Below are 12322 nucleotides of genomic sequence, written 5' to 3'. Positions count from 1 at the left end.
CCGTAACGCCAGGGCCCGAGCCTATGCCACTGGGGACCAAGTGATGGTCCTTGTACCTGTGCGGCGGAACAAGCTGCAAACGGCCTGGGATGGGCCCTTCAAGGTCGTCAAACAGCTAAATGACGTGATTTGTGTGGTGGAACTGTCAAACCGGGCCCACAGCCACCGGGTCCATCATGTGAACATGATGAAACCTTACTGGGACAGAGAGAACTTGGTGCTGGCCGTGTGTAGACACTGAGAGGGGCAGGGGGATGATCCCTTGGTGGATTTGCTCACAAGGACTGGAGCCGGCTCCTTGGTGGAGTCTATTCCCCTCTCAGACCAGCTGACCCCTGCCCAGCAGACGGAGATCAAGGAGGTGCTGCATTCATACCAACAGCTGTTCTCGGACAGACCCGGACGCACTGACCTAGCTGTCCACCGAATAGAGACAGGCACCAACGCCCCTATCAAGTGTGTGCCATTCAGAGCCACAGGGAAGACGGCTCAGGACATAGAGGGGGAGGTTGAAGACATGCTGGCTCTGGGGGCGATCCAACCCTCCTCCAGCCCCTGGGCCTCTCCCGTGGTGTTAGTCCCTAAAAAAGATGGGTCTGTTCGGTTTTGTGTGGAGTGTCGCAAGCTTAACGCCATCACTGTATCGGATGCCTACCCCATGCCCAGGCCTGATGACAAGCTGGGGGGAGCCCGTTACCTCACCACCATAGACCTCACCAAGGGGTACTGGCAAGTGCCATTAGACCAAGATGCTCGGCTCAAGTCGGCTTTCATCACCCCTGTGGGGCTCTACGAGTTCTTGGTCCTGCCCTTTGGCCTCAAGGGGGCACCCACTACCTTCCAGCGTCTGGTGGACCAGCTACTGAAAGGGATGGAGAGCTTTGCCCTGGCTTACATGGACGACATTTGCATCTTCAGCCAGACGTGGGAGGACCATGTGTCCCAAGTCAAGCAGGTGCTGGACCGACTCCAGAAGGCTGGTCTGACTATCAAGGCAGGGAAGTGCAAGGTGGGAATGGCTGAGGTGACCTACCTGGGCCACAAGGTGGGCAGCGGCTGCTTAAAGCCAGAGCCAGCTAAAGTGGAGGCTGTCAGAGATTGGCCAACACCCCAGACTAAGAAGCAGGTCCAGACCTTCGTTGGGATGGCGGGGTACTACTGGAGGTTTGTGCCCCACTTTAGCTCCATCGCAGCCCCCCTCATGGAGCTGTGTAAAAAGGGAAAGCCTGACAAGGTGGTCTGGACCGAGCAGTGCCAAGAGGCCCTCGGCGCACTGAAGGAGGCTCTGGTCAAGGCCCCAGTGCTGGCAAATCCAGACTTCAACAAACCCTTCCTGGTGTTCACCGATGCCTCAGACGTGGGGCTGGGGGCTGTGCTAATGCAGGTGAATGACAAAGGGGAGAAACACCCCATCGTGTTCCTGCGTAAGAGGCTGCTGCCCCGGGCGCAGAACTACGCAGCCATAGAGAAGGAATGTCTGGCCATGGTGTGGGCGCTGGGGAAGCTGCAGCCGTACCTGTTTGGACGGCGTTTCACCGTGTACACCGATCACTCACCCCTGACCTGGCTGCATCACATGAAAGGGGCCAACGCCAAGCTCCTGTGGTGGAGTCTGCTCCTGCAGGACTACAACATGGAGGTGGTTCATGTGAAGGGGAGCAATAACACCATAGCCGATGGCCTGTCACGCAGGGAGGGCCCCGAACTTCCCCAGGTCACTGGCTAAGTGACCCCGCTCAGTTTGGTCTGGAAGGGGGGAGAGATGTGATGGAGTGGGGGGAGTGCATGTGTGAGTCAGGCTCGATGTGAGAGGCAAGCAGAGCAGCTCCCAGTGGCTAAGGATGACCCTGGGGCTACAACTGGCAGGTAACACCTCTGCCCTGAACAAAGAAGAGGGAGGAGCCGAGCTGGGTTTTTGAATCGGGGAACGGCAGTTAGAGGCTAGGGGAAGAGAGCTGGAAGGCAGCCAGCCTGAGGAGGGGGAAAGCTACACCCCAGAGGGGCACCCCTCAGGGTCTTTTCCCCAGGACGGATTGGAAGGACTGTCTCTGACTGCTGTACTGTCGCTTCTGTGAGAAACTGGGCATCTGTTGCCTAATAAACCTCCTGTTGTACCTGCTGAGTGAGAGCCACTCCTGCCAGAGGACTGGGTGTAGTGCAGGGGGACCCCTGAACCCCATCACACAGATAAACCTCAAGGCTAGGGTGTGGTCTAGGGTGTGTCACCTACAGACCATGAGGTCACATTAGGAGGCAGGACTGCTCCTTAAACATTTACATAAAATGGAAAAAAGAATCTGCCTAATTCTGGGGACTTCAGTCTGAGTGACGTATGCTGGAGGTGTCATGCTGCCTTACCGAAACACCCTCAGAATATCTAAATATTAGAAATGACAATTTTCTAACAAAATTTGCATATGATATGCGGAAATTTGTATTAGAACCAGTGCTGAGATATCATGATACTTCTGTGCCTGAGACTACTTAAACCTGAGTCACATCTGCGAGAGAGATTCATCAGAGGCAATTACCTTCAGGTTTTGTGGTAGGGCCTATGCATTTCAACCAGGGTTCAGCCAATCACAGGCAAGGACCCATGATCCCAAGTTAGGTATACAGGCTCCTAAGAGATGCAGTCTCTCCTGTTTCTCCATGTTGGTATTTGACTGGGAACATTTCCATTGCTTGCAGTTACAGCAGTCTGCCTACCAGGCTACTGTAACACACACAAAATTTGTCACAAAATTAAAAATCAGTGTTATTTAGGTGCAATTGATCATGACTTGATCACGTTTGTTATATGCAAAGTCTAAAGAAGTAATATAAAATAAACTCAGTGCTTTAAAAGTGCCAGTTTCACAAAAGTGAAAATGATTATGAGCCAAATCAGTGACACAAATCATCTGTATTGCTTGGAAATTGAGCACAAGCCAAAACGTGTTTGACTATGGCCAGATGTAAATGTATGCATCTGTGAATAAGAATTAGGCCACAATGGGGGGACTCCATCTGAGCAGCAGCATCTTTGAAAAAGATGTTTGAGGCTGAGGTCGTTATGGATAATCAGCTGACTATGAGCTCTCAGTGCAATTCTGAGATTGAAAGGGATAATCTGATCTTTGGATCGTAGACTCATATGGTTGGAAGAGACCTCAGGAGGTCCTCAGTCCAACCCCTGCTTAAAACAGGACCAGTCCCAGCTAAAGCATCCAAGTGAGGGCCTTGTCTGGCTGGGACTTTGACCACTAGGGAAGGAGATTCTACCAACTCTCTAGGTAACCTCTTCCAGTGCATCACCACCCTCCTAGTGAAATAATTTTTTATCATATCCAACCTGCAACTTGAGACCATTGCTCCTTTTTCTGTCATCTTTCACCACTGAAAACAGCCTCTCTTCATCCTCTTTGTAATTCCCCTTCAAGTATCAAATCTCCCCCCTCACTTTTCTGTAGACTAAATAAGCCCAAATCCCCCAGCCTCTCCTCATAAGTCATGTGCTCCAGCCCCCTAATCAATTTTGTTGCCCTCCTCTGGACACTCTCCAATGAGTCCACATCCTTTTGGTAATAGGGCACCCAGAACTGGCCTCACCAGTGCCAAATGAAAGGAAATAATTACTTCCCTCTATCTGCTGGCACTGTTCCTACTAATGCAGCCCAATATACTGTTAGCCTTCTTGGCTACAAGGGCACATTGTCGACTCACGTCCAGCTTCTCATCCGCTGTAATGCTGAGGGTCCTTTCCTGCAAAAGTGCTGCTTAGCTAGTTGGTCCCCAGCCTGCAGGGGAGGAGGTTCATACTTACTCCTCTAGTCCTGTAATCTTCTGTTCCACTATAGAGACCAGCTTGCACTTTATAATAATATATGGAGTTACACATCTCCTAGAACTGGAAGGGACCTTGGGAGGTCATCTAGTTCAGCCCCTTGCCCTCTTGTCAGGACCAAGCACCATCCCTGCTAGATTTTTTTTTTAATCTATTTGGCCCAGACCTCTAAATGGCCTCCTTGAGGATTGAGCCCACAACCCTGGGTTGAGCAGGCCAGTGCTCAGACTAATGAACTATCCTGCCCCACCCCCAACCATTTTGCAAAGACAAAGTCACTTCTGTTGCTTAGGAGGAAGTCAAAAATGGCACATCTCTTGCAGGTCACAGTAACTAATCTGATCTCTCACTATCCATGTTGTCTTTGTTCAGAGGAACTCCTCAGTTGTGCATACGGTGCTCTGAAGCAGAGAATAGAGAGGAGAAAAAAAGAATAAGAAACCCACAACCTGTCTGAGGCTCCCCCAAGGTGAACTTCCCGGCGAACTCCCTCTGTTCATGGCTCACTGGTTGTTGGTTTTATAAGGCTGAAGCAGGTGACCTGGCTCAAAGTCTCAGCTACAAACCAATCAACCACTCAGGGTCCACCTGGAACAAAGCACTCCCAATTCACGCTTTTTTCAAACAGTCACACTTTTCAAACTGACAAACTCATGGTCAAACAGTCCCTTCTATTAGTACCAGTTCAGCAAAATGGTCACAGACAGGCACATGGATATGCACCCATCCGTCTCACAGCTGAGACCCCCTAGTGCCACACTCACCTTAGCTCTTCTCAGACGCTTCCCAGTCTAACTACCTCTGTTAGCGGCACTGTTCACTAATCCATAAGGGGGATTGTTGAGCAGGAATAGGGAGTTATATGAGGAGCATTGGGGGCAGGCGGAAGCGATAGACGGACATGCTGAAGGCATACATGAAAAAGTGCAGCATCGGTGTTTACACTTGGGACAACCTTGCCTGAGACCATCCCCAGAGCAGAATGGTAGTCCATGAGGGGGTAGAGCAATTTGAGAGGTCCCACCACAGTGCAGGTGAGGAGAGGCGGTGAAGAAGAAAAGAGCATCAAAAACTGCCCCATGCCCCTCCAACAGCTACTAAAACCTGCCTCTTCTGTGATAAGATCTGCGGCTCCAGAATTGGGCTGATCAGCCATCAACAGACTCACAAATAGGAGGCAACATGAAGACATCCTACTCCTTATCGAGTGACCACCAAGAGAGATACTTGGTACAAGTGTCACCATTTCTTGTGTCTTCAGTTCAAGAAAGATGTTAATAAATTGGGGAAGGCTTATGCAAGAGCCACAAGAATGATTAAAAGATTGGAAAATACACCTTGTACTGATAGATTCAAGAAGCTCAATCTGTTTAGTATGAAAAACAGAAGTTTCAGGAGTAGACTTATTTTCCGTGTGGGTAGGTACTTATGAAAGGTTATCAAATGTCATAATGGGGTGTTCAATCTAGCATATGATGAAATAATGAGATGCAGTGGTTGGGAGCTGACTAAGGCTTATTCAGATTTGAAATGAGGCATAAATATTTAATAATGAAGGTAACTAACCACTGGAACAGTTTACCAAGGAATGAGTTTGATTATCCAACACAGACAATTTCAAAATGAACCTTTCTAAAATATGTAGTATCTTTCCAACAGGAGTTATTTTGAAGAGGTTCTGTGGCTTGTGTTATACAGGCAGTCAGACTACATTATCAAAACAGTCCTTTCTGGGCTTGGAATCCATGAATTAGCTCAAAACTGAGTGTTACAAATCCAGGAAATTCTGAATAAAGGTTACAGTTAGGCCTAGACTATACTTAAAATGCACGTCAACATAGCAGCATTACACTAAGGCTGTGTCTACACAAGCTCCTACCTTCAAAAGGCACATGTAAGTAGGATGTCGGGAGATTATTAATGAAGTGCTGCAGTGCATATGCAGCACTTCATTAAGCTAATTCTCCACTGCAGCAACTTCGAAGCGGCAAACTTCGAAGTGCCGGCTTGCATGTACAGTGACAGTGTAGAAGTAGTACAGTGAAGAAAGTAATATACAATTAGGACATTCAAACAATCTTCAGTCTGCCTTGCAGTGATTCCAAGAGGGGAAGCATGTATGAAAAAAGTCTTCTAAAATCAGTTTAGTCTAAGTTCACCTCAACGACAACAGCACAGCCTCCCCTGGAACATGCTAGGGTGATACTTCAGAAATGACTCAGAAACTTCCCTCTGCTGAATTTCCAGTGCCTAGGTGTCTCTCATATTTACCTAAGCCACAAGTCTGAGTACTAGGAAACCTGGATTCTTCTGCAAGTGAGTAAAGTGCTTGGAGCAACCCAATACCAGTTAAAGCAGAACTATGTTTGTACTTGGCCTCACACTGTCACTAACTCTCAGTCAGGTCTTGGCTATACTCCTTGACATGTGTGTCTCATCTTCCTTTGTCAAGTGGGGATAATACTGATTTGCTTCCACAGGGATCTGTGGGTCAATTTATGCCTGGGATGTATTTTGAAATTCCTACATAAAAGGGGAAAAGGAGGGTAAAAGAGCAATAGATATTAAAAGAGCCTGGTTTCCCTTTTGGAATGGTCTCTCCTTTCTTCTTTTCTCCCCCACAAAGGATACTTTGGATGCCTATCCATGCGGCTCAGATCACACCCCCAGTCCCATGGCCAGTCGGGTGCCTCTTGAAATGGCCCCCATCCTGGAGAAGCCAGAAGCCCATCTGACTGCTGTAGCTGTTCATGTGGAAGATGGCCACACCATTGCTTTTCTGGGGGACAACAGAGGTCAACTGCACAAGGTAGGCGTTTGCTTGGACAAGCAGCACAAAAAATGGCAATACTCGTGAGAGTCAGGTGTGAAGTGGGGAAGATTGATGTGCTCGTGTTATGTGCTGGAGTCCAAAAACAGAGGTACAGATTGAACCTCTGTAGTCTGGCACCCTGGGGATGTGACCGGTGCCAGACAAGAGAATTTGCCGGACCACAGGTTGTCCATGATGTCTAGTAGCATTACCAACACTTCTACAACTTACTGGGCTCTTAGAAGACATTGAAGGGTAAGTTACAGCTAAATAACCATGCAGAACACTGAAAGCCAGGACTGGTGGCTGGAAACAAACTTTATGGGACCATAGGAAACTTGGCCACACCCATTGTAAGCGGTCATCTGGCTAACTAAAATTATGCTAGATTACAGATGTTGCTGGATGAGAATGCCAGATTAGAGAGGTTCAACCTGTATCAGAACCCCAGAGGTGGTAAATGGTGGGAGTTGAGTTACATGCTGGGGGCAGGGCAGCGTGATGTCCTCTGAGGGTACACAGGAAAGCAAAGGGAGCTAGAGGTGATTGGAGGGAGGTAACAGGATGATTGGGAGAAATCCTGAGGAGCCGGAATGACTGCCTGTAGAGTCTGTCCCTTGCCTACCTTCCCCTTATGTTTGCCTACCTTGGGGTTGTGCTGGCTGAATGGCTTCTGTATCTAGCTCCCAACATTGCCCAGCTGCACTTCTGTCCCAGGCTCTCAGTCGATCTGTTCCCAGCGCTCCCTTGTCCTGTTCAGCTATAGCATGCCAGGTTCCTTTTGTGCTGACCTACCGCCAAATGCCTCCTGCCAGGGCCCAGTGGGGGCCTTTGGCATCCAAGGCCAGGAAGGAACCCTCTGATCCAAGACTGGAGCTCTTCACCAGTACTGGAAATGGAGCCCCATTTGGCCCCGAGCAGAAGCTGTGAAGTGATTAGAATTAACAGAAGTAACAGGACATTGTTCCCATTCCACAAAATAATACTGGAATGGTATTCCAGAGCACTCTGACAGGACTGGAACACTGCCCTTCGGTGTTCCCATTGTTCCACTTTGTCTTTGGAAGGAAGGATGCATTTCTGGTACACATCTAGGAGCTGGGATCTAGCTTTGGTTTTCAGATTTTCTATTGACTCCATAGGTGACATATCAGTTCACTTTTTTGCTTGATTTCTTCCTCTGCAAAGTGGGGATGTTAATGCTGATTTATTTTACTGGATTTGGAAAAGATTGCAGAGAATCATAATTTCCACGGTAGAGCTATTTAGTCACTCTCGTCAAATTCTGTCTTATCCTTTCATTGTTCCGGAGAAGTCTGCTGGATAGCAGAGCCACCTGACAATTCAATGTCAAACTCAGCATGCTCTCAATTAAGAATAAGTAAGGCTACAATTTAGTGATGGATATTTTTAGTAAAATACATGGACAGGTCATGGGAAATAAGAAGAAATTCATGACTTCACTGTTCATAACTTGTACTATGAATACCCCTGACTAAATTTTAGCTGTGGGGCTGCTGCTCAATAGTTGTGGTAGACTGGGGGCAACGGGGTGTTAGGTGCATCTGGGGGCCAATGGCACCACCTGCTAGGAACTGCCAAACAGTGGCTTCTCCAGTCACCCCAGGGCCACCAATACAGTATTGCTCTGGCCGTCCCTGGGAATGCTGTTCTGTTCACCTTCAGGACCAGCTGCATGACTGCTGCTCGGGCAGTCCCTAGGGCTAGCCACCTGGAACTGCCTCAGCAGCAGCTGGTACAGCTGGCTATAGAGCTGTTCTAGCAGTAGGCAGTTTGGCTGTTCCTGGGTCACAATAGCTGCTGCATAAGTCATGGGGATCACAGAAAGTCACAGAATCTGTAACTTTTTCTTTGAGTAGTGTCCCCGTGGGTGCTCCACTCTGGGTATTGGTGCGTCCTCGCACCGTCAGTCAGAGATTCTTCTACAGCCGTGGTTTTCCATGCCATGCATACACAGCAGTGCCTTCATGTGCTATCTGGCACATGCATGGTGCTGGACCCCCTCAGTTCCTTCTCTACCATCCTTCACTGCAGATGGAGCTTCGTCCTGTCTGAAAAACAACCAAGTTAGAAAGTTAGTTAGTTAGTTACTGTAGCCTTCCTGTCCAAGTTACTCTCCCCATTAGAATTCAACATTAGATTAAAAACAAAACAAGGAAAAGCCACCAACAGTTTTAGTAGCATTAGAATTTTAGCTGTGTCACTGTCATGCTGGGTTCTCTGGGCTTTAAGCGGTGCACCATGTGCAGGGAAGCCATGGTAGCCTCCGATGACCATGCTTCCTGCATTAAATATTAGGGGAAGGACACCAAACTAAGTCCTGCGCCCACTGCTCCTGCCTTCCGGCAAGGGCTAGAAAGAACTGAGCCAACAAGCTCAGAATATACTTATACGAAAACTCCCTCTAACCAGTGGCCCTGGAGCAACTGCACACTAAAGACTCAGCATGGAAGACCAAAGGTATGAACCCTAAACATCCCTCTGCCTTGGTTGGCACCCTCCTGCAGTGGCAGACCCATCTCTGGAATGCTCCATGTTTGTGGAAATGTGCAGTGCTAGTAGAAACAAAACCTAGCTGTGGGCGCTCTGATAATCAGCCATGCAGCATCTGAATCTCTCCTGAGCAGCTGCACAAGTGCTCAGCTTATAGGGAGTGCTGATCACAACTGTCTTTGAGTACATAAATGAGGCCTTGTAGCTGGGTCAGGTCACTGACAGGTTAGTACAATCTGAGATCAGCCTTGGGAATAAATTCTAAATGGAGGCTTCTCGTGGACAGCACTCTGCTGGCAGTTCCCTCTCTGTTACGCCAATAGGACAACTATTCAGATGCCTTCACTGGCCACAGTTACTGCGGTATATCTCTGTCTAGGGGTTCAGATACTCCTGACTATGCTGTTAGAGACTTGGAGGCATTAAATTGTTGCACACAAATCCCCAGAAATAAGACACATTCTCCTTTGTACAGGAAGAGCTGAGGCATGGAGTGATGTGCCACAGTGCCAATCACTGGATCCTGGTGCACGGCACTGGGGCATAATGTCTTATTTTCACCTTTGCTCCAGGAACAGCATGTTGCAGTGTCTACAGACAAAGCACAAATTTTCATAGCTGAAAGAGATGGTCCCAATCTCATAATACTTTGTGCAGGCACTGAGTAAAGAGATTGTTCCTGCACCAAAGTGATTACAGTTTAGTTGTGACAAGATGTGCCATGGCAATTAGATGAACAGCAGCTGCTAGACAAACCTGTCTAGCCACCCCAGCCCTCTTTCCTTTGCCTGCCTGCAGACTGTGATTCTCTCTTACAGGTATACTTAGGAGCAATGGGAGATGCTAATACATATGCTTCTCTAGTCATCCACTTGAACAGCATGGTGAGTGGAGACCTGCTATTTGATCAGTCGCAGCAGCACCTGTACGTCATGACCCAGTCAATGGTAAGAGCAATGAAATCCCTACTGCAAAGGAATGAAAGCATTTGGAGGCCCACAGGGCAAGTAGTGGAGCCTGAGGTGAAGTAATGTCTGTAGTCAGCCTCATGCTGTGGCTGTGAAATATGAGGGGAACCCTGCAGTACCTTTTTTGAACCCAGTTAAAGTCCTGGTCTTCACAGCATCCTTTGGAGCCCCCACTCAGGCATCTGATGAAGCAGGTCTTTGCCCATGGAAGCTTGTGCTCCAAAATATCTGTTAGTCTATAAGAAGCCACAGAACTCTTGTTGTTTTTGAGTGACTCCCAAGATCTCTCTCGAGTGGTAATAGCTAAATTATCCCCCATGATTTTGTATATGTAACTGGGATTATTTTTTCAACGTGCATTACTATGTATTTATCAACATTAGAATTCATTTCCCTTTTTGTTGCCCAGTCACCTAGTTTTGTGAGATCATTTTGGAATTCTTCTCAGTCTGTTTTGGTCTTAACAATCTTGAGCAGTGTAGTATCATCTGCAAATTTTGTCACCTCATTGTTTATTACTTTTTCCAGGTCGTTTATAAATATGTTAAATAGCATTGGTCCCAATACAGACCCTTTGAGACAACATTAGTTACCTCTCTTCATTCTGAAAACTGACTACCTATTCCCTACCCTTCATTTCCTGTCTTTTTTCCAGTTATCAAGCTATTAGAGGACTTTATCTCTTATACCATGACAGATTATCGTGCTTAAGAGCCTTTGGTGAGGGACCTTGTCAAAGGCTTTTTGGAACTCTAAGTACACTATATCCACTGGATCCCACTTGTCCACGTTGTTCCTGAAAATTGCTTACTTTCTCATTTTTACCATATAATTGTAAAATAAATCATTAGAATATGTAATACTTGCATTTAAGTGGGTATATAGTAGTATAAACAAGTTAATATAAGAAATTTAGTTTGTACTGACTTTGCTAGTGTTTTTTATGTAGCCTGTAGTAAAACTAGACGATATCTAGGTTAAATGATGTACCTCTGGAATACCTCTCTGTATGCCAAGGGGAGCTCATACCACTGGTTGAGATCGACCATGTTACATTCCACTTAGCAAAAACCAATCAATCTTGTGGTTCAAAACTGATAGGCTTGTTGGATGGACATTAAAAAAGGTGGAAAAGAGAGAGAGGGGCATTTTTATTTAACCTGTATATTTTCAGTTTTCAGCAGTGAAATAGAAGATGGGGCTGTTGTGAAATAGAAGGACAATAATTAGGAGACATGATGCACAAAACTCTCTACGGCCACCTTTAAGAAGTTGTGGGGGAGTAAGCAAGAAGAGTTGGTACCAAAAACAGGAACCTGAAAATGATTCCCACAGCAGTATTAGTTGTAATCCAAGTAGGAGGGAAAGTAAATCTTTGTGTCAAACTTATCTTCAGAAGCGAGAGGCTCAGTCTAATCAGATGAGGGATAAAGATACAAGGAATGAAAACTAAATGAGAAACCACAGTGAGCATCTGCTACAGCCATGCCATGTGCCCTCCCCCATGCATTCCTTAGGCTAGAGTAATTTTTGAGGAGCTTGGAATGGCAGGACAGTGATACCTGTTGGATGAAAAATCCATATGAACATGGTTTGTTTTAGGAGGAGTCTGGTTTCTTGAGTTAGGCTACGTCTACATTACGAGATAAATTCTAATTTATTAATATCAATTTTGTAATTCTGGAATTTATAAGTTCCAATTTGACCATCCTCACCTTTCACGTGCTCCTCACAAAGCTGACTCATTGCTGCCACACTTAAAATGGCAAACATCAACTGTTGCAGTAGTGCAGTGTGGGAACCTATTCCCCAGTTTCCTCATCCCTGTAGCATTCTGGGTATGCTCGCTGGTCTTTAACATCATATTCCCACATTGTATTTTCCTCATTCTCCTCCCTGCTAAGCAAACATCCTTTTTCTCATTGAAAGAAAGGAAAAGTAGGGCATCCACACAGACGGCAAAAAAGTTTACAGAAATGTCTTTCTTCTGTAGCCAAATTCTCAACTGGCCATCCACTGAGTGTCCTTCCTCCTGTGATTGTATCCAATCCCTGAAAATATGCCAATCCCTGAAAATAATACAGGGACCCTGACTGTATTCTCCAAGAAAGAGGATAGAAAAGTCTAGGAAAAAAGATTTTTGACTTAATTGAAAATAATACAGGGACCCCCGAAAAGCATGAAGAAAGAGAAGATAGGAAA

At 46.7% G+C, this 12322-nt stretch overlaps 1 protein-coding gene across 3 annotated transcripts in view; it reads left to right on the top strand.

Annotated features, from left to right (window-relative positions):
- The window catches only part of PLXNB1 (plexin B1), a 292916-nt gene that overhangs the window by 119515 nt on the left and 161079 nt on the right, over nucleotides 1-12322 (top strand). For all 3 annotated transcript variants that reach the window (XM_075005838.1, XM_075005840.1, XM_075005839.1), the window contains 2 exons: nucleotides 6453-6635; nucleotides 9971-10099. In XM_075005838.1, coding sequence (XP_074861939.1) covers nucleotides 6453-6635; nucleotides 9971-10099 — 312 coding nt within the window. The remainder of the gene's footprint in view (nucleotides 1-6452; nucleotides 6636-9970; nucleotides 10100-12322) is intronic.

Source organism: Carettochelys insculpta, chromosome 11 (assembly GCF_033958435.1).
Source record: "Carettochelys insculpta isolate YL-2023 chromosome 11, ASM3395843v1, whole genome shotgun sequence".
Taxonomy (NCBI): Eukaryota; Metazoa; Chordata; order Testudines; family Carettochelyidae; genus Carettochelys; species Carettochelys insculpta.
Note: the sequence above shows the minus strand (reverse complement) of the source record. Positions and strands in the feature narration are given on the sequence as shown.